General features: G+C 33.1%; 1 protein-coding gene across 1 annotated transcript; it reads right to left on the bottom strand.

The window, feature by feature from the left end:
• Positions 1-1,562: 1,562 nt before the first annotated feature.
• Positions 1,563-18,711, bottom strand: LOC125070299 (hemocyte protein-glutamine gamma-glutamyltransferase-like). The gene is made up of 15 exons (XM_047680100.1): positions 18,564-18,711; positions 12,230-12,314; positions 11,715-11,845; positions 11,342-11,460; positions 8,030-8,162; positions 7,389-7,572; positions 7,021-7,238; positions 5,337-5,543; positions 4,790-5,009; positions 4,472-4,630; positions 3,927-4,047; positions 3,457-3,565; positions 2,965-3,125; positions 2,259-2,450; positions 1,563-2,002 (listed from the first exon to the last, which is right to left on the bottom strand). The coding sequence occupies exons 2-15, from the start codon at positions 12,298-12,300 to the stop codon at positions 1,910-1,912; spliced, it is 2,118 nt and encodes a 705-aa protein (XP_047536056.1). The 5' UTR covers positions 12,301-12,314; positions 18,564-18,711; the 3' UTR covers positions 1,563-1,909.
• Between the last annotated feature and the right edge of the window lie 520 nt (positions 18,712-19,231).

Genomic DNA, 19,231 nt, shown 5'->3' with positions numbered 1-19,231 from the left:
TTAGTTACCTAATCAAATATTGTCATTTAAAATTAATTGTCAGTTAATTCTTATGAAAGATTATTTTAACAGTTTTTGTATGGCAACATTATCAAAATGTCCATTTAAATGTTTTGTTAAAAGTTTAATGGTGGATTTAATATCGTCCCAATAATATTTTTAAACACTCATTAATATTGATTAATTTTAATAAGTGTACGTTTTTAAGCAATTTCTATTAAACAAAACCCATAGTGAAACATTCGCTAAAACTTAAATAGCTTCAATGTTTATTATTAATATACCATTGCATAATGAAGTTGATTATTTGCCGTCCGTAAGTTCCTTGATTACATTAAATTTACATAGTTTAAAACAATGCTCATACAATTAATTATGTAATGAATTCACGAAGATAACTCTTAATATTTACTTGTTCATTCTATCACCAATGATCATAGTTTGTAAGTCGCACTATACATCAAATACAGCTGATACAAAGTCAAATAAAAAAATTTTATTAAGGCTGTACAATTCAATACCTTTTCCTGGAACTTAACACGAACAATAAAAACAAATTAAATGTCATAAGAATTGACATGTATTTTTTTTATTTTGAGAAATATGGACTAAGATAAGTCTAATATAGGCGAGTGTAGTTTTTAGTTACCTATATGGCTGTTTAAACAATGTCAGATTATCAATATCTAATCATTTTTAAATGATTTTGAAATCAATAAAAAATTAAATCTATATAAACGTTACAAACAGTTCGATGTATAATTCAAATAACTTTTATATCCAAATAATGTTGTACGTAGTATAGAGTAGCATAGACAATATTCTTTTTTCTATAGTCTTTCTCACTTTTACTGCCAATATTGTAAGAATAAATGTTTCATCGATTAACTAGTCACGAATACGTGAGGGAAATACATTGTTTATATTATATTCCTGTTTTCACAATTGTATATTTAAAGGTTGATACACATTACCCAAAACTTATTTGATTTAAAATCGCTGAAATAGCAAGCGACAATAATTTTATTTCAATAAATGTGTGCTCGCCTCTTCGTGGTTGTAACTAGCCTATTCCAACGGCTGGAGTAAAGACGACTAAACAGATTAGACCTTGAATAGATATTATGATGACGTCATTTGGCGAGATCTATAATACTCTATGGTATTATCGTGGATTCTATAGTAAAATTAATGTGGATATACTGTGGTTATAAGTAGTTAGAAGTAAAAATAAGTATATCTTAACCAAGAACTGTTTTTATGCATAATAGAGGAGGATTTTTAGCAAATCGAATATGTAAATCTTCTGCCATTGGAATGGGCTGTAGGTTTATTTTTGTTTGAAAATTATAATGTAAGTTTATGCAATTTCTTTGTATGCGATTTTCCAATTTCAATGTGTACGTTTGTGGTTCAAATAATAATTGTAAAGGAGAGACATATCTTACATGCATTTGTCTCTTTTACACGTATAGTTTTTTAAGGTAGTGGGCGCAGAACAAAATGTCTCGTGTTACGGTGTAAGCGAAAATGTTGTACATTGCATGGAATTGAATAAAACATTTGGTTTTAAAAATATTTTTTATTTCGATCTTTTAATGTATATGACATTACTGGCACGCGTGACGGAAGTAAATCGTTTTTGCGTCAGAAACGCTACATATAAAAAGTTGCATTCAAATCTTTTCGTTCAAAGCGGTTTCATTTTAAAATAAATATATACACTTAAATTTAAATAAAGAATCTCATTAATGAATAACAGCTACCATTATTTACTTATGTACCATGTATGGCACATCGACTAATCTCATATACGTATTTGTTAAAAAATACACCTTTTCTTAAGTCTACGAGTAAATACATCTGTATGCTTACAAATTAAACCTTATATTTTATGTAATAGAGTCGTTTATCCTTCGAATACTTCGACGGTAGCGGAGCCGTTAATGTCTTTCAGTTCAACAGACTTGAATGTGGCAATGAAGTTAATCATGCCCAATTTCTGAAAAGAAATAGTTGTTATAATATAGAGACGTTAAAAACTATGAGTAACTTATCTAACGAGGCGATGAAAATTAGAAAGAGTAAAGTAAAAGAAGAAGTTTTCCTTCACCCTCAATCATGAGATAACGTGGAAAAGGATTGAAGGTGTTAACATTATCAGCCGACACATTCACGATCCCTCACGAAGGTTTACTCCACCTCCATGAAATAGTGTGACAAGAAAGACAAGAGCAAGGAAGCCGGCGGGAACTCACGTTGGGCAGCACGGGCAGGTCGGCGCTGAGCAGCGCGTGCGGCGCGGCGGGCGCGGCGGCGAGGCGCAGCGTGCGGCCCGCCACGCCCGGTGACGTCACGCGGAACTCGCAGCCCGTCAGCGTGCGCTCCAGCGGGTTCACGAACGACAGCACCGCCGTCGCCGGCTGCCCGATGATCAGGTCCTCGTTGAACTGCGGGTCGAGAATGGTTTTTATGGCAAAGGTAGACGGCCAGGCATATGATGAGTTGGTGATACCTACCCAGACAGGCGTGCACAAAGCTCTCCCACCAAGTAAAACATGTTCAAAATTTCGTCTAATAAAGTTTTCGCGAGTATTACCCATCGAGCTGATAAGATTCTACTACGAGTGGCACAGGCCACAAGGAAGGAGTTTTGATGTGAGGAACGAGACGATATTTATTTTCCAAAGACAAAGACTTCACCTTTTCTAATAAGAAGATTTGTACCTTATTCCATCACACTGCGTTTTGGCTGTGCGTCTATAGTCAGCCAGGACAAACGATTTTAAAAGTAGAAATTTTATTACGCTCACATTAAAATTATCAAAGTGTAAGAGTAATAAGAGTAACAATAAATTGTCTTTATCAATCATGCAAATATCACAAATTGGAATAAGACAATTATGCATCATGCATAATTATTTAAAATTTCAACAAAGATACGTAATTCATTATTCATCTCACCTTAATACTGATGTCGGGTTTTAAAACTTGGAAATCATCATCGTCTGCCCAAGATTGCTTGGTCTCGTCGACAATGGCCATCGCTGAGATCTTCATATTGCAATACTCCACCAACTTGGGCAAGTAGTCGTCTGGTTGGACGAGAATGCTGACTTGTTCATCTAAAAAAATGACACTTATTAATGAATTCTGATTCTTTAAATAAAAACAGTGGCTTACCGGTTCTTCTTGTTCGAAATTACGTTAACCATATAAAATGCTTGAAAAGTAGTACTTCAATAAAATATATTTGCATATTGAAGCAATCTTTAAAATTAAAAACTCCCAAAAAATCTCCTTAAAAAAAAACTCCCAAATCCCAAACGACAAAACACAATTTTTTTACTGGACACAGGATTTGAAACCAGGCCGTCCGCTAAGCTTCTAAACAAACGATGCAAACGAATGAGATGTTAATGCCACATTTTTAATGACTTTAATGGGATCACTTACGTTTCTGAGGACCGACGAAAACTTTTCCTTCGATCTTTTTCACGATGTCCGCTTTCACGCCGTTGTAGAAGACACTGGTCGCTGTGAGAGCGGCCTTGATGTTACGACCCTATAATATAATATTAATAATAATATCACTACTTTTTCCAAAAAAATGGTTTTGGTTTCAATTTTAAGTGCACTAATCCTTAACCATCTAGCAAAACCCGTGACAAATAATATATTAGCTATTACAGCTATACACACATTTTTCTTTTGTTTTTTTTTTTTTTTCAATCCGTAATTTATAATAGATACTTATATATAGATATATACATACAGACTATACAGTAATGGCTTCGTAATAAACATTAAGTATAGTAAGTCAACCACCATCAACTGGCAAAGATCTTCTGCTTCATGCCCAAACGAAAATTAGTGCATTCAAAAAACTATTTTGATTTTTATAAAAGATTTTTCGATGAACTTACCTCGTCCGACATGTTATCGATATCAACGATTACTCTGAACTCTTTGCCGATGGGTACCGTGTCAATGTCACGGAGTTTGAACGTCACGTCACTAGAGGAATTAGCGGCGACGGCGTAATATCTAATAGAAATTCAAACTCATTAAAACGTAATTTTATTTAAAGCAACGTACAAATAATGATTTCATTATTAAGTACATTACGATAAAAGCCTTGGATGTAATAGGTGAAAATTGTGTCTATTTTCTATAAAAATATTATAATATACGTTACAGAAAGTCGTTGGCTTAAGGTCTGGATCAGTCTTTGACCTACGCTTAGGAAAAAAGTTTGGTGTTAATTTGACACGTGAATTTTACAGGATTTAATCATTCAGGTTTACTCAAGTTAAGTTGTAATACATAATAAAAAATCTCATAAGTGCTTCTCTGGGTTTGAACTGAAAACTTCGGTTCACATCGTACTCAATCTGCTGTGAACTCTTGATAGCCACATTTTATCCAATTAATATACATATAACTATCTCATATATAAGAAATATTTTACCTCTTTGCCCTTTCGGAGTACCGCACGCCGTTCATTAGAGCCAATCTTTCAGATGCAGTTCCCTCCCTGTGTTTGTATTCAGCGGTTATATCTTGTCTATCTTCATCCCCAAGAGGGTCGAACACGAAGGGTTTCTTCGTGAGGACCATACGGCCGATACTAAAAAATTACATTCTCATTAACAAACGAAACGCCTCAAAAAGAATTATATAGATCTAGTTTGCAATGTCTTTCAAACATTTTAGTTTCAAACAAAACAGAAAATTTTTGGAATTCCTTTGGGAATGGGTCGGAACTTAATGTCAGTACTCTACTTACTGGTAATTGTTGGTGTCGACCATCGAATATCCTGACTCCGATTCAGGGTCTTTCCTCCACCTCATGAGATCGGCGTTAACAGATGCCAACATAAACTCAACATCGTAGTTGAAACCGATAACACCCTGCTTTATAGCTTCTAATGGCGCTGGACCACATTGGTACATTCCTGATGATGTTTCTTGAGGCGTAGCGTCTACGGCTTGCCAGCCACCATAACCTGTTTAAAATTAATTGAAAATGCTAATCAAATACAAGTGAGGTTAAAAGCAACGATATAAAATTTGTTTGCGTGTTTATTTGAGCCGCTTGTCGCCATATGTACGCTTAGATCCTTTAAATTACTCACAGATTTTTAATGCGGTTTTTAAACGGAGTGATTAAAGAGGAAGGTTTATATATTGCACATATAGTCGAAAAAAGCCAAGAACTTGAACTTTCCTAGTCGGAAAAACAATATTTTTACTTTTGGTCTTCAATCTAAAAGATGTATTTACATTTCCCTAGTTTTAAGTATATTGTACCAAATATAATGAAAAACACGTACCCGGTGGCAGATCAGGTCTCGCCATCCACACGTCATTCCACACGTGGTAGTTCCAGATCGAATCAGCTCCCTGTGGGTTGTTGGGGTCGAAGTCCAGCTCCTCCATGTTCTCGGTGTAGTATTTGTCAACGGTGAGGGATGAGTTTGCGTCATGAGCGGATACCAAGTTTGACACCACTCGTGATGGAATACCCAGTGCACGGCATACTGCAGAATCACAATATATGATTACAAAAACTTATTAAATTTTTCGAGTTGAGTTGGTAGTTAATAAAACATATATTCTGTCGAAAGATATTTCTGTAAAATGAGCCAATCTGTTTCAACATATCGACAAACAAGAGGAAGAAAAACTCGCGCGCTAATAAAATTGATAAAAAAAAACTGATGTAATATTTAAAACAACAACAATGCTAGCGGAGCTTATTATTTCCATAAATTCTCATTATTATGTGCTAGCCACGAAGCAATGAAACCTGTCTCGGGTTATAGATCGAATAATATTAGATACATTACACGTAGTAACTGTAGTTGTCTAATCTTGGCAACCTTGGTGGTGGGGCTTTGTGCAAGCCCGTCTGGGTAGGTATCACCCACTCATCAGGTATTCTACCGCCAAATAACAGTACACTGTATTGTTGTGTTCCGGTTAGAAGGGTGAGTGAGCCAGTGAAATCACAGGCACAAGGGACATAACATCTTAGTTCCCAAGGTTGGTGCCGCATAGGTGATGTTAGGGAATGGTTAATATTTCTTACGGGGCTTTTGTCTATGGGCGGTGGTGACCACTTACCATCAGGTGGCCCATATACTCGTCCGCCAACCAATGCCATAAAAAAAAACCTTTATCTGCGTAAATATTATCATGAAGTTTACAAACAATTAATGTTTAGACCACTCAAATAAAAAAAAAATACTTGAATTGTTGTTAGTGTCTAAATTAGCTCGATCTATTTATTTTATTCTTATATATAAGTTTGCTTCAAAAATATTGCCTGGAAAAGATCGCTTTACTGATAAGTCAGTCTTTGCACGCTTTTAACCAGATAGGATGATGTAATGAAATAAATAAATTTATTACGCTAGAGTTACACTACGTAATATCATTATTCGAAATAAGCTAGTGCATTTTAGAAGTGTCTTAGATCAGCACGTAATCTACTTGTTAAAAACAAACATTCTGCAGAATATTAATATGCATCCTCAAATGATTACATCAAGGACAGTTGTTTTGTATGTGTTGTGCATCGTAATAAGTTGGTCTGGAGAGACACGGATACAGGTGATGCAGATTTATTAATAATTTAGTTTGATTCGGCTAATATGATATCATTAACATGTTTACTAATTGCTAGGTGAGTCAGAATTTTTTAATTATAAGTTAGTTGTATGCAAAGGTAGACAAAATTTCAAACATATAAATAAATTATAATAAGAATAATTAGTAAATAGACACATAATATACTCAAATATAATTATGGTAAAATTGCACATACATATTTGCACTTAACTCAACTTGAATTAGGAATAAAATTTTGTTGAGCTTGTTTTTTAAGATTTCCTTAAATAAACATAACTTTACAGAAGTGTTGTTTGTTTGTTTATTGTTTATTTATGGCATGCCAAAAGGGTCGCATTTACAAATTACAGAATCATTATTTAATAATTGGGATTTTAGTCGTACCTGTAGTAACCACACCAGCAAACACCCAGCATTGACCATAAGGCACCTCCTGCTGCGTCTCCAGATACTGGGCTAGAATTTCCACTGAGCCGGTCCATTCAGATGGAGCAGTACCATCCTCATACTCTCCATCCCAACGCCCCACGAGCACACCAGCATCATCGTTAGAGTTAACGATGCGGGAAATAACCCTTGATACCTTCACAGGGTCTCCGCGGCTATGAAAGTGTTTAATGTCAATTAGATATTCTCTTTGCATTATTTCAGAACTAGAGAATGATTTATCACGAATGTATGCTGTTATTACTAAACTCAAACAAAAAAGTTTTTTCTTTTTAAATTAAAATTGTTGAATAACAACTACTCACTGGTGGAAAGGTATGTCAGCTCTGTCCAGCATAAACATGACAGCTGGTAACACAGCGCTATCGAACTGCCCATAGAACCAGGGCTTCCCTCTTGTAGTTTTGATGGGACCGACCCACACTTTGCCAACATCGTTCAGCACGTACTCTTGTAAAAGACCCACGTCTTCCATATAGGTTTGATCGTCTAAAATGTCCAGAAGCGAAAATTAAATTCATGGCCAAATAATTTCGGAAATATATTAATCGAACGCCGTCAGTTGTAGCATATACAAGCATTACATAAAAAAGCGGGAAGAACATCTGCGGACGATTCCGATTGGTCATAATATCATACCTATACGATCATAAGTTTTTACGTGATTGACGCATAAATAAAATATTTTTATAGATATAGTGCTTTTCAATGGAGGAAAACGTCGAAAGGAAACTTGCCCCGGATGAAAACCTGCTATATGTGTGTCCACTACTCCGCATTTGAGCAAGGAGGTGAGGTTTCAGCTCAGCAGTTGAGCTCATTTACAGGCTGCTCCAATTTTTTCTCAACTTTTAAACTATGCAATCATAACCGCCTTAACTGATATAAGCAGACCTCAACTTTTTAATATCTGACTAATCATCATCAGTCATCAAAAACTTCTCACCTGGATTCCATGGGTTAAAGAGGATGTACAAGTCCTGGTCATAGTCATAGACTTCTCTCGCGCGGCTGCTCTTCAAACTTGTGACCAAACGTAGAGCCCAGCAACCCACTGGCAAAGTTACTGGAGTTGAAACCTATGACCAAATAGATTTATTGATTTAATATTGGCAACAATTATAAACTGTGGAATATTATCAATACAAATGTTCACACATAGAAACGAACCTTAGCGATAGAAATTATCATTCGTCAGGAAGATACCTAAAGTCATTTTAAAAAAGGAAACATTGTGTTTCTTAGTTGGTTCTCCTTAGGTCTGGGATATTTATTTCCGAACGTTATTTTGGACAATCAATAAAAAATTAATGAAGATTTTGACTTTGTCAACATAATCAAAATATACTTTATTCAAGTAGGCATTTACAGGCACTTTTGAATCGTCATTAACAAACTATTTAAAGCTACAAAATACTATTCAAGTTCCGCGGGTATTTTTTTATGGCATCGGTTGGCGGACGGGCGAATACCATCTGATGATAAGGGTCCACCACTGGTGTAGTTACACTGGTTGACTCATCATTCAAACCGGAACACAGTAATGCTGAGTATTATTGCTTGGCAGAAGAATTTATGATGAGAGAGCTGCCCATCCAGAAAGACTTGCGCAAAGCCCTACCAAAAACAGCAAAGTACGAGTGCTTTACAGGATTGCAAATTTAACGTCATTTTAAAATCATAATATTATATGTTTTTATTTTTTTATTTTAACACAATTGCCAGTCGTGGCTAAATCCTATTCACATATTTTTATTGAAACAGGTTTAGTATTTAATGGAATTATTATACAAGCAACATTTTCTCATTTACTTATATCATAGCAATAATATTCGTGTAATGATAATAAATTAAACGTCATCCTTAATAATTTTCTCATAATCGTTTTCTAAATTTTGTTATTATGTAAATCGCAAACTTGTATTATATTATGTGAAATTGATAACTGTCGCTCGTCTTACTGTTAATTGCAATGAATATTCATTTGTCTATTTTTATTTATGCCATGTAAGGTTGTTTGGCAGTAGGAGCTGCTGTTTACCTACTAAACAGGAGCGGGTACGTTTCTCCCCAAAATTTGTCGGTGATCTTCGACCTTCATTATAGTCATTATTAAACTAAAAAAGGTTCACCGTAATCTCTTGTAAAAATTTCCTCATTATACTTGAGATAAATTCGAACGTACGGACGTATAGACACCGAACAGACAAGAATACACAATCATAAACAACCGGTACATAAAATTATTTAATAAATGCATACCAAAATAACATACATATAATTAAACATTCGACCAAATATATATTGAAATATTTCGATTTAATTTTACATAAACAACCTTAACAACCATCAATTTAACTATTTAGGTAGAACCAGTATTCCGGCTACGTGAACTTGTTGTACAAGAACAAACATAACCTTGAAGTGACTCCTAGTATGCATATTTAAGTGTTAAACATTTGATTCTTTCTTAAAATAAAGAAACAAAAATTCTCTTGTTACTGACTGGATTAACATATTTATCCACATTTTGTAGGTATACACATTGCCGATTAGTCTTGATATTTTATTTTCGATAAAACAAGATGCGAAATGTATGTATCATGTGTGACTTTCATATATAACCTATAAAGGTCTTGCTGCTAGGGTTAAGTTGTCTCTCCTCTTGACAGAGATCCTATAGGTTGGTTGTCTGATAGATTTAGCCATAAAATATTTTACTAATTTTTAAAGGTCTAAATTATTAAAAAAATAAATAAATTTGTATTTCATTTGCTAACTTTACTCTTATATTAATCGTCTAACTACACTATGACATCTTGTTTGCGTGCGCGAGGGCTGCGCGCATTTCTAGACAGTATTTGAACAGCATTACATTACATACATTAACAGCCTGTAATTTTCCCACTGCTGGGCTAAGGCCTCCTCTCCCTTTTGAGGAGAAGGTTTGAAGCATATTCCACCACGATGCTCCAATGCGGGTTGGTGGAATACACATGTGGCAGAATTTCGTTGAAATTAGACACATGCAGGTTTCCTCAGGATGTTTTCCTTCACCACCGAGCACGAGATGAATTATAAACACAGATGATTGCACTATATTATGACTTTCAGGCATAAAACTGTTATAAATATAAATATATGTATATAGCTGACACAATTTTATATTTGAAATGTTGCAAAAGATTAACTACTGAGTTTCTTGTCGGTACTTCTCAGTCGAATCTAGATTCCTAACCGTTTGTAGCTTTGCCTTTAAAAAAGTGCTTGTAAAAGTCTACTTTATTAAAGTATATTTTATTTTTGATTTTGACTAGCAAACTTGTTGTTTGAGATGATTCGTTTTGATTTGACGAACCCTATACACTGTATACCAACAAAAATGTCTTTTACTTTGACATCATGAATATTATTTAAATAGAGAACACTCTAATATAACTAAAATATTTACAATATAACACTTTCTCGATTGAAATGAGAACAAGTGGATACAAATAGAATTGGCAACTATTGAACCGATGTATTAGTAGTTAAGTCATCTTTATATGAACTAGTTCTAATTTAGAAATTCCAATTAAAAATTAATCAGCTCTTGAAATAGATATTTCTCATAATTTGTCATCCTAATTAATATCATATAAGTAAATTCAAATTTGTTATTATTCACGTGTTTATCTCTCCATCATCATCATGGAATTTAGGATACAAAGGAGTACAGGAAAGGACTTCAGAATACCTGGACCCCCCACATAAGACGCAAGTATGCAAATTTCTAGCCATATCGAGATAAGAAATGTATGATTTTCTTTATGAAAATATATCGGTTAAAAGATATAATATAGAACATAGGGATCTTAACTGATGGTCACAGCTTCTAACCCTGACAAACAACTCGTAGTTGGCAAGTTCTTTATGTTTATAGTTCATCGTGCTCGAAGGTGAAGGAAAACATCGTGAGGCATACTATAGAAGTATAAGTATGTATATCTATTGGATAATATTCTTCTACGAATGCAAATAATGCATCGAAGAAGCGTAGTGGATTAATATACAATCATTTTCCTTAAAAGGAATATTTTTGCCAGATATATGACGTTTAAGGGCTACTAAACTCGATAAACCCTGCCTTACTAACTGATTAGTTAGTATATAAAATAAATCTAAATAAGGCAGAAAAAAGTCGATATTATTTTTCATTCAAACTGAACACGTGATTGGCAACTTTTTGTAAAATAGTCTTAGTATTTTATAGACTAACCTCAAACGACACGGTATCTCCTTGTATGTCCAAGATTTTGGCGCACCAGCTGTGCTTGTCGGGAATTACGTCGCGTTTCAAGATCATCGAACCTTGAGTATCCATTAGTGGCTTGTCTCCTAGATTCGCAAAACATAAAACATTATTTGGTATACCAAAATTCTATATAAAAAGCTATTGTGATATTCTGTGCGAATATTCTCTTGAAGCATCTTGCCTTTCGCCTGACGCGTTAAATTGCTGCCCCATCAGACGATGATAGTGATGGATTAAAGTAGGCTTTGTGCACGAGAGTTTATAATAATTAGCAGGTTGATTTCTGTTAAAAAAGGACTGAAATTTGGATACACGAGTATTACATTACATTACTTACCGAGGTTGAATACCAGTTGAACAACGTCCTCATTCTCGTCGAATGGCCTCGTGAACCTCGCCACGCCATTGAAGGGTTGACCACGTCGCACGATGGTAGTGGTAGGATTTTCATCGTTTATCACTTCGAATCTTCAAATATTATTTAATGTTAGCATAATTATGTGTACTTATGTGTAATTATGTGTGTGATGGGTATATTTATATACTGAAATAGGAGATTTGAGTTTAAAATGATATAAGATATTACCAATTTTGAAATCATTAAGGCGAATTCTAATTTTCTTGGTGACCAATACCAAATATTGAATATGTGAAAGTAAAAATTAAAACCAAAAATTAATTTAAATAAAATTCCAATGGTCGTTTTCATCTGAACTCGCGATCACCAGTTAAGATTCACGTTATCTAACCACTGAGCCATCTCGGCTGATATATCGGTGTTGTAGGAATACACAGCAATTGCTATTAATCTGTTAAATATAAAGGGGTCGTTCACCTCCGCCGATAACTTACTTAACGGTATTGTGTGGTTGCGCGTTCTCCCTCGGGTAGAAGTGGACGACATCGACTACAAGAGGATCCATTGTGTATAGATTATCTGGAACAAAGTAATGATATATTGAAAACTTTTATAAAGTTAACGATAAATCGTCAGGAGTATATTTTTATTTCTTTTGTTTTTTTTTTCTTCCTTTTTCATGACGTTTTACTTTTGCGCGGATTTTTTAATTTTTTTATTCGGACGCTGCGTTAACTTTTAAGTATTCTCTAACCTTAAATAGCGAGTTTGTTTTTTAAAAAATCTATAAATGTATAAGTGTTAGTGATTGTAAGTAAACCTAATAAATAAGATAAAACTTTTTAACGGCAACCTACTTGGTTGGTACTTTTCTGATGCTGTAGTTCTAACATTCACGACATATATCAAGCAGTGACAAACAATACAGATAGTAGCTCCGAACTGCCTCTATCATAATATCAAAATAGCTCTGAACCCTACGTTCTATTAGTTGACTATTCTTATGAATTGTGACTTAGTAGTAATAATAATTTGGACTTAAAAATACATTTAAGTTTTTTTTTTTTTATTTCAATAACATCAAGGTTCGACTAATTATAAATAATTATTAGAAGTCTGTCGTGTTACATCCCTGACTACGTCATTAAAAATATATATTTTTATGTAATATAAATAATTGTTCGTTTTATTGAGATGGATAAACACGTGTACAAATAATTAATTAAACACGTCTGTATAATATTATTGTTCTTAGAAAAATACAATGTACAATTAATGAAGACGTCTATGAAGTAGAATTTACTTAATGGTAGGGGTGTTGGGCATACTCCTCTGGGATACCGCCAACTCATTTAACATGCTGCTATACTTAATGCTGTTGTGTTTCGGTTTTCAGGATTAGTGAGCTAGTGGAACTACTGGACACTAACTAGCTTAAACTTTAAACCGGAAGACAACTATATTAAGTATTGCTAATAGGCGGTAGAATGTCTGATGAGTGAATCGTACCTACCCAGACGGTCTTGCCACAGTTCTACCCCTAAGTTAGTAACAGCTTGAGATGATATTTATGTCTATTAACGAGAATTGAAGAAGCATGAGTATAATTATACTATTATTATATTAATAGACCTGCGATGGCCCAGTGGTTAGAACGCGTGCATCTTAACCGATGATTGCGGGTTCAAACCTGCCTGGGCACCACTGAAATTTCATGTGCTTAATTTTGTTTATAATTCATCTCGTGTTCGGCGGTGACGGAAAACATCGTGAGGAAACCTGCATTTGTCTCATGTCTCATTTCAACGAAATTCTGCCACATGTGTATCCACTAACCCGCATTGGAGCAAGTGGTGGAATATGCTCCAAACCTTCTCCTCAAAAGGAGTGGAGGCCTTAGCCCAGCAGTGGGAAATTTACAGGCTGTTAATGTTGAGTATAACTATACTACCCTGCTCTAGCCTGCTCTGCCTTCTATCGTATCTAAACAAAAACTATGGGCTTTCTAAAATGGCTAGCCTGCCTATTTCGATGCCTGGCTAGTTCTATCCATATTCAATATATGTAAATAATTATGTAATTAATTATTAGTATTTTCATTTCCGAACCGGTGGTAGTGTTTAATTTGCTTATCGATAAGTGTAATGCTCCTATATTTAATTAAGGAATTTGAGTTTGAGTTTGAAAAAGACAATTTTTGTACTTTTGACTAATGTGACAATCCTAACATCCCCCTTTCACTTAAAGTTATAGAGAATCATATACACTCGAGAATCGCAACTATGAGAGTCACTGAACTGTAAAAATTTGACTGATTTGTATGTTAAAATTATTTAAATTGCTTTTATGCTTTGCTGAATCTACCACGCCGTCTGGCAGCGTGTAAATCTAAACACTTTTAATATTAATTAATACGGACTCGTCGATTTAATAGACCGGTAATGAAAATATAGTGCTTAGTAGGTATTCATAAACTCAAATGACTACAATAGTATCAAGGTTGAACTAATAAAAGTTTATTTGAAGCTAATTACAATGTTTGCACTAACTTTTAACCTATCGTTATGAAATTTCTAATATATGTTGTATCTTTAAATTTTAGTGTAAATGATAACTCTTTGAACTAACGTAAAAAGCGCGGGAACGTATTTTTTTTTTTTTAAGTTAGGCATAGATCTAATACTATTAGTATCGATATCATAAATTAAATTGACATTAATATGCAATGTATTGCAATTTTTTTATAAATTCAATATTATGATTTAGGTATTAAATAAAAGATGTGGCGCAGTTGGTGTTTATATAAAAACTTTTTTTTAATCACTGATTTATCATTCGGAAAGAAAATAGAATTTGTAACATATATAGGCGATGCCCTATACATAAATATTAAAATAAAAATATTATAAGCATTTACTTATATAATTATATTCCAAGCTAGGTTTTATAAATAAGGTCAATTCTTTTAAACGAACAGTATACGAATCAGAAAAATAAACCAATATCATATTTTAACGAAAATGTTACAAATATTCTCACGACCACTCCATGTTCAACAGCTGTGTATTAGTTGTGATATATACTTATTCAAGTCATCACTATAACTCATTCCTATGAAAGTAAAGATGTCTTTTAACTTCTAGGTGTATAATACTTTTGTTTAGTGTTTGATAAGTGGACCGTGTTGTGCAGAAATGTTGCTACCCACGAAAACGATTATAAATAGTTATTCGATATATATTAAGGATTTATTTTGTGAAAAAACGTGTGACATGTGTTATAATAAACTAATATGCTTAACATTACAGTAACTATATATATATATATATATATATACATATATATATATATATATATTTTTTTTTTTTTCCTAGTAACTTTAAATAGCGATTCTGTGGGTTGGTTTACTTGGTGGTAGGGCATTGTGCTAGCCCATCTGGGTAGGTATACTCGTCAGATATTGTACAACCAAACAGCAGTTCACAGTATTGTTGTGATCCGGTTTGAAGGGTGAGCCAGTGTAACTACAGGCACAAGGGACATAACATCTTAGTTCCAAAGGTTGGTGGCGCATTGGCAAGGTAAGGAATGGTTAATATTTCTCATAATGCCATTGTCTATGGGCGGTGGTGACCACTTAGTTCCAGGTAGCTCATTTGCTCGTTCGCCTACCTGGTACAACTATTACATGTTGATGTGACAATTCAAAATGGGTTAATACATCAATGAACACTTAGCAACAGGTGGTCGTTGCAGTCAGAGACTTAGTTTAAAAATTAACTCATTTCAATCGATATAACGCATTCAAACGTGACTACGACAAGGCAAATCTTTGTTACATACATAAATATGTAGCATTGTTATAGAAATCAGTTATATAAATATTTTATGCCATTAACTAGTAAATTCTAACAGACGTTGAACAATAACAAGAAAAAGTAGCCTTATAGGCATTTTTGAATCGTCATGTGAAAGTTCGGTCTATTAATTCTACTCAGAATCCTCGGTAAGAAACTCAGTACAAATACAAAACAAATAGATATATTGTTGAAACAATTATTAAAAACAAAATACAATCTGATTGAGTATATTTCAGTCTAAGGTGATTTTTTCCGAACCCTACTGGTTTTTGATAATAATAGATAGGTGAAAATTTATTTTGAATAAAGATTTCTCCATTGGTTTGATTATTAATTTCGGACTGCCCCGTTTGTCTAGTGGCTACATTTAGGATTCCGAGGATCTGGGTCCAAATAGCACAATAACAGCCCCGTGTCTAAAAGTTTTTAAGGGATTGCATTCCCGTGCCTCGGAATGCACGTCAACACGTTGGTACTGCATCATTACCATTAACAGCCAATAAATTTCCCACTGCTGGGCTAAGACCTCCTCTCCCTTTAAGGAGAAGGTTTGAAACATATTCCACTACGCTGCGCCAATGCGGGTTGGTGGAATACACATGTGGCAGAATTTTGTTGAAATTAGACACATGCAGGTTTCCTCACGATGTTTTCCTTCACCGCCGAGCACGAGATGAATTATAAACACAAATTATTTTACTATAATATGTCTTGCAGCCACGCAACCTTGAGATTGGTCGCCGTCACCAAAATCGGTCAGGACAATATCATTATCAACAAGCGACATCTTACAACATTGAACTTTAACAATCCTTACTATCCTTACAAATATTATAAAGGCGAAAGTTTGTATGTAATGTTTGTTACTCTTTAACGCAACGACTAATGAATGGATTTTAATGAAACTTTACAATAATATAGATTATACATCGGAATAATACTAAGGCTATAATTTATAAAGATATTATGTGAATAATACCTGACAATCAACCATAAAACGCAAGCTAAGCCGCGGCTGTAAACAAGTTAACTATATCGAGAAAAATATTGGTGAAAGTTAGTTAAAATAAAAAGGAATCTTCGGTCATAACTAAGAACTGAGGTAGAATAGGTTAGGTTATTTATACATAACTATACTATAAACGTCATCATTATTATAGCAAATGTAACATATCGCTAAGATTTTACGATCGTTTCCCGCGGTGCGTTTCGAGTTTGTTTACTGAATGGTTCGACAGAGAGCTTATTTCATGTTAGCGAAACATCTTAATGTATTTTGAGATTAAAAAACTGAGAGACGCGTTATGTTTGTTGATTCGTGTTATATTTTTAAATATACTGGAATCGACTTAATTTACGGTATACATGATGTGTGACCAATTCAGACATATTTATCTGAACTTCGAAATCTTATCGTGAAATTTCTTCGAAAGCCACATGTGTTCGGAGTATGGCTTCGTTTTAATTAGTTCTTTTCATTTTAATAATGTGATTTAATTATGTATTTTTTATATATATTGTAAGAGTAATTAATTTTAGGACGGACATTTCACCTCAAATAAAAAAAAAAAACAAATCTTATTATCAAGTTTTTCTTTAATTATATTTTTATTTAGCCAGGAATTTAAATTATAGTATTCTTCTAAGAACAAATATAAGTAATAGAATATATTTTAAAAATGCCAAGTCAGGCTATACCTAAGATGACCTTGTTTCATTGATGTTAGCTGTTGTTTCTAACGCGTCAGCTGACTGAAATAAACTCAATGAGCCATGGAAAAACATTGTTTGTAAATATACTATAGCTTACCTATATATAATTTTATTCCGTAAACGATATAAAAACAAACGCATTAAGAGAAAAGTTATTGTTTTGTTTTTTAATTGTGAGGCTGACTGCCGTATGACCTGGTGGTAAGACACGTGTCTTGCCTTGGCTTACACATGCTTTAATCCAAAAGACCACAATTCTAAGTATTGCTGTTTGTTTCTAAGTATTGTGTCAATGACATTGATTAAACTATAAACAAAATATACTTTACACTACATATATACTAAAGGTATTATGTTTATAAGTTAAACTTATGACATAAGACAATCTTCCATCGTCACGAATGCTGTTCCAAATTAGATTTATGAGTTTTTTATTATCTGTTGTGTTTGTTAAATAAAAATAAAGTCAAACTAAATGAGAATTCTTCAAATCGTTCGATTTTTAAAACTTAGCGTCAAAAACCGCTGTCAATTTTATTTGTTCAATGAAGATAATGATTGTTTACAATTTGTGTTATTAATTTCAAAATCGATTAACAAGTAATATACTTTCTTTTTTTTAATGCAGTTTATTTAGGTTTGAGATAATAAAGTCCCATGCTCTCTTTCATTCTAATTCTAATAGACGTACGATGACCTGATAGGCGCGAGATCGAAGCTTTGAATTCGAAATTCGAAAAACTCTTTCTAGATATTTTTAAGAAACTTTTTTTTTTATGTATAATTATATCGAGACATGACTAATGACTCTATATTGACTCTAGGTTAACCTATTTTATATTGAAATATTTTTTTTTTTAAGATAAAACATAATATTTTTTGTACTAAAATACACTTTATAATTCAATCAAAACTTCAAATCATTTCAAATTCAAAACTATACAATAGAACACGCGTTTATGAATTATTCTAATTCAGTGTTAACATAATAGAAGCTGTATGAATATAAATAAGTTGAATTTTGTGAAATAATAATTATGATACCCAGTAAACGTAAGAATAAAATGTCAGCATAATAATTTAATAAGTATAATCAATCGAATTTTTGAAAATATAATTAAAATAAAAAAAAAAACTAAAAAAATATACAAAAAAATTATGAAGATAATATACAAATATTTAATAAATAATATTTTTTATAACAACTATAATGTAGAAAATAATTTATTATTTATGAAAAAAATATTACACTAACCTCTGTGGCACTATAACACTCAATTATGTCAGAACTGGCGGTTCAAGTCACAAATACACGAATTAAAAATAAATTAAAATTCAAATGTGGAACGTTTCGAATCACACGTTCAACTGACGCCGAATACGCGCTGCTCGGGGTATATCCTCAGATGCGTAAGCGCCGACGATCCGTGTAGGATGACTAAACTGTTTCATTTTCGTAGGATATAATTTTTATTTTATAAGCTGTCATGAAAATTACCTACATTTATCGTATAATTGATTTCTAATAACAATATTCTATAACTTCTCCTTCATTATGATTTAAAACTAATCATTTCAATCAGTCGTAGGACTATAAATATTTTTCTTAGATCATTAAGTTCTTAGATGGCCGCTATTTTTTTTCGATACGTTCTCACCTTTGATTGTCTATCAAGACATAAATTATAAATCAATGATATTTTTATTTCCTGTGATAAAATATGTTTTTTTTTTTTTTAAATTTACATAATTTGGACATTATGAAATATAAAAGTTCAGTTTAATCTAGTAATTTATAATTTTATAACCACTTATCTATAGATATTTTAACATAGGAAAGTAGTAATCGTTGATAGGAATTCAAAAGGTTCATAAAAAATAAATTAGCAAGTTTTAATTAAAAGCGCATTTAATATATAATTT

The sequence above is a fragment of the Vanessa atalanta genome, chromosome 17 (genome assembly GCF_905147765.1).
Source record: "Vanessa atalanta chromosome 17, ilVanAtal1.2, whole genome shotgun sequence".
NCBI classification, from domain to species: Eukaryota; Metazoa; Arthropoda; class Insecta; order Lepidoptera; family Nymphalidae; genus Vanessa; species Vanessa atalanta.
This window is presented reverse-complemented; position numbering and strand designations above follow the sequence as displayed.

Bases quoted from the DNA above. Each gene is read 5' to 3' on its own strand.
- LOC125070299 (XM_047680100.1), bottom strand. From the start codon at position 12,300: ATGGATCCTCTTGTAGTCGATGTCGTCCACTTCTACCCGAGGGAGAAC. The intron at 8,163-11,341 runs GTTAGTCTATAA...ATTTGGTCATAG, and splicing joins GAGATACCGTGTCGTTTGAG to GTTTCAACTCCAGTAACTTT. The intron at 5,544-7,020 runs GTACGACTAAAA...GTGATTCTGCAG, and splicing joins TGCTGGTGTGGTTACTACAG to TATGCCGTGCACTGGGTATT.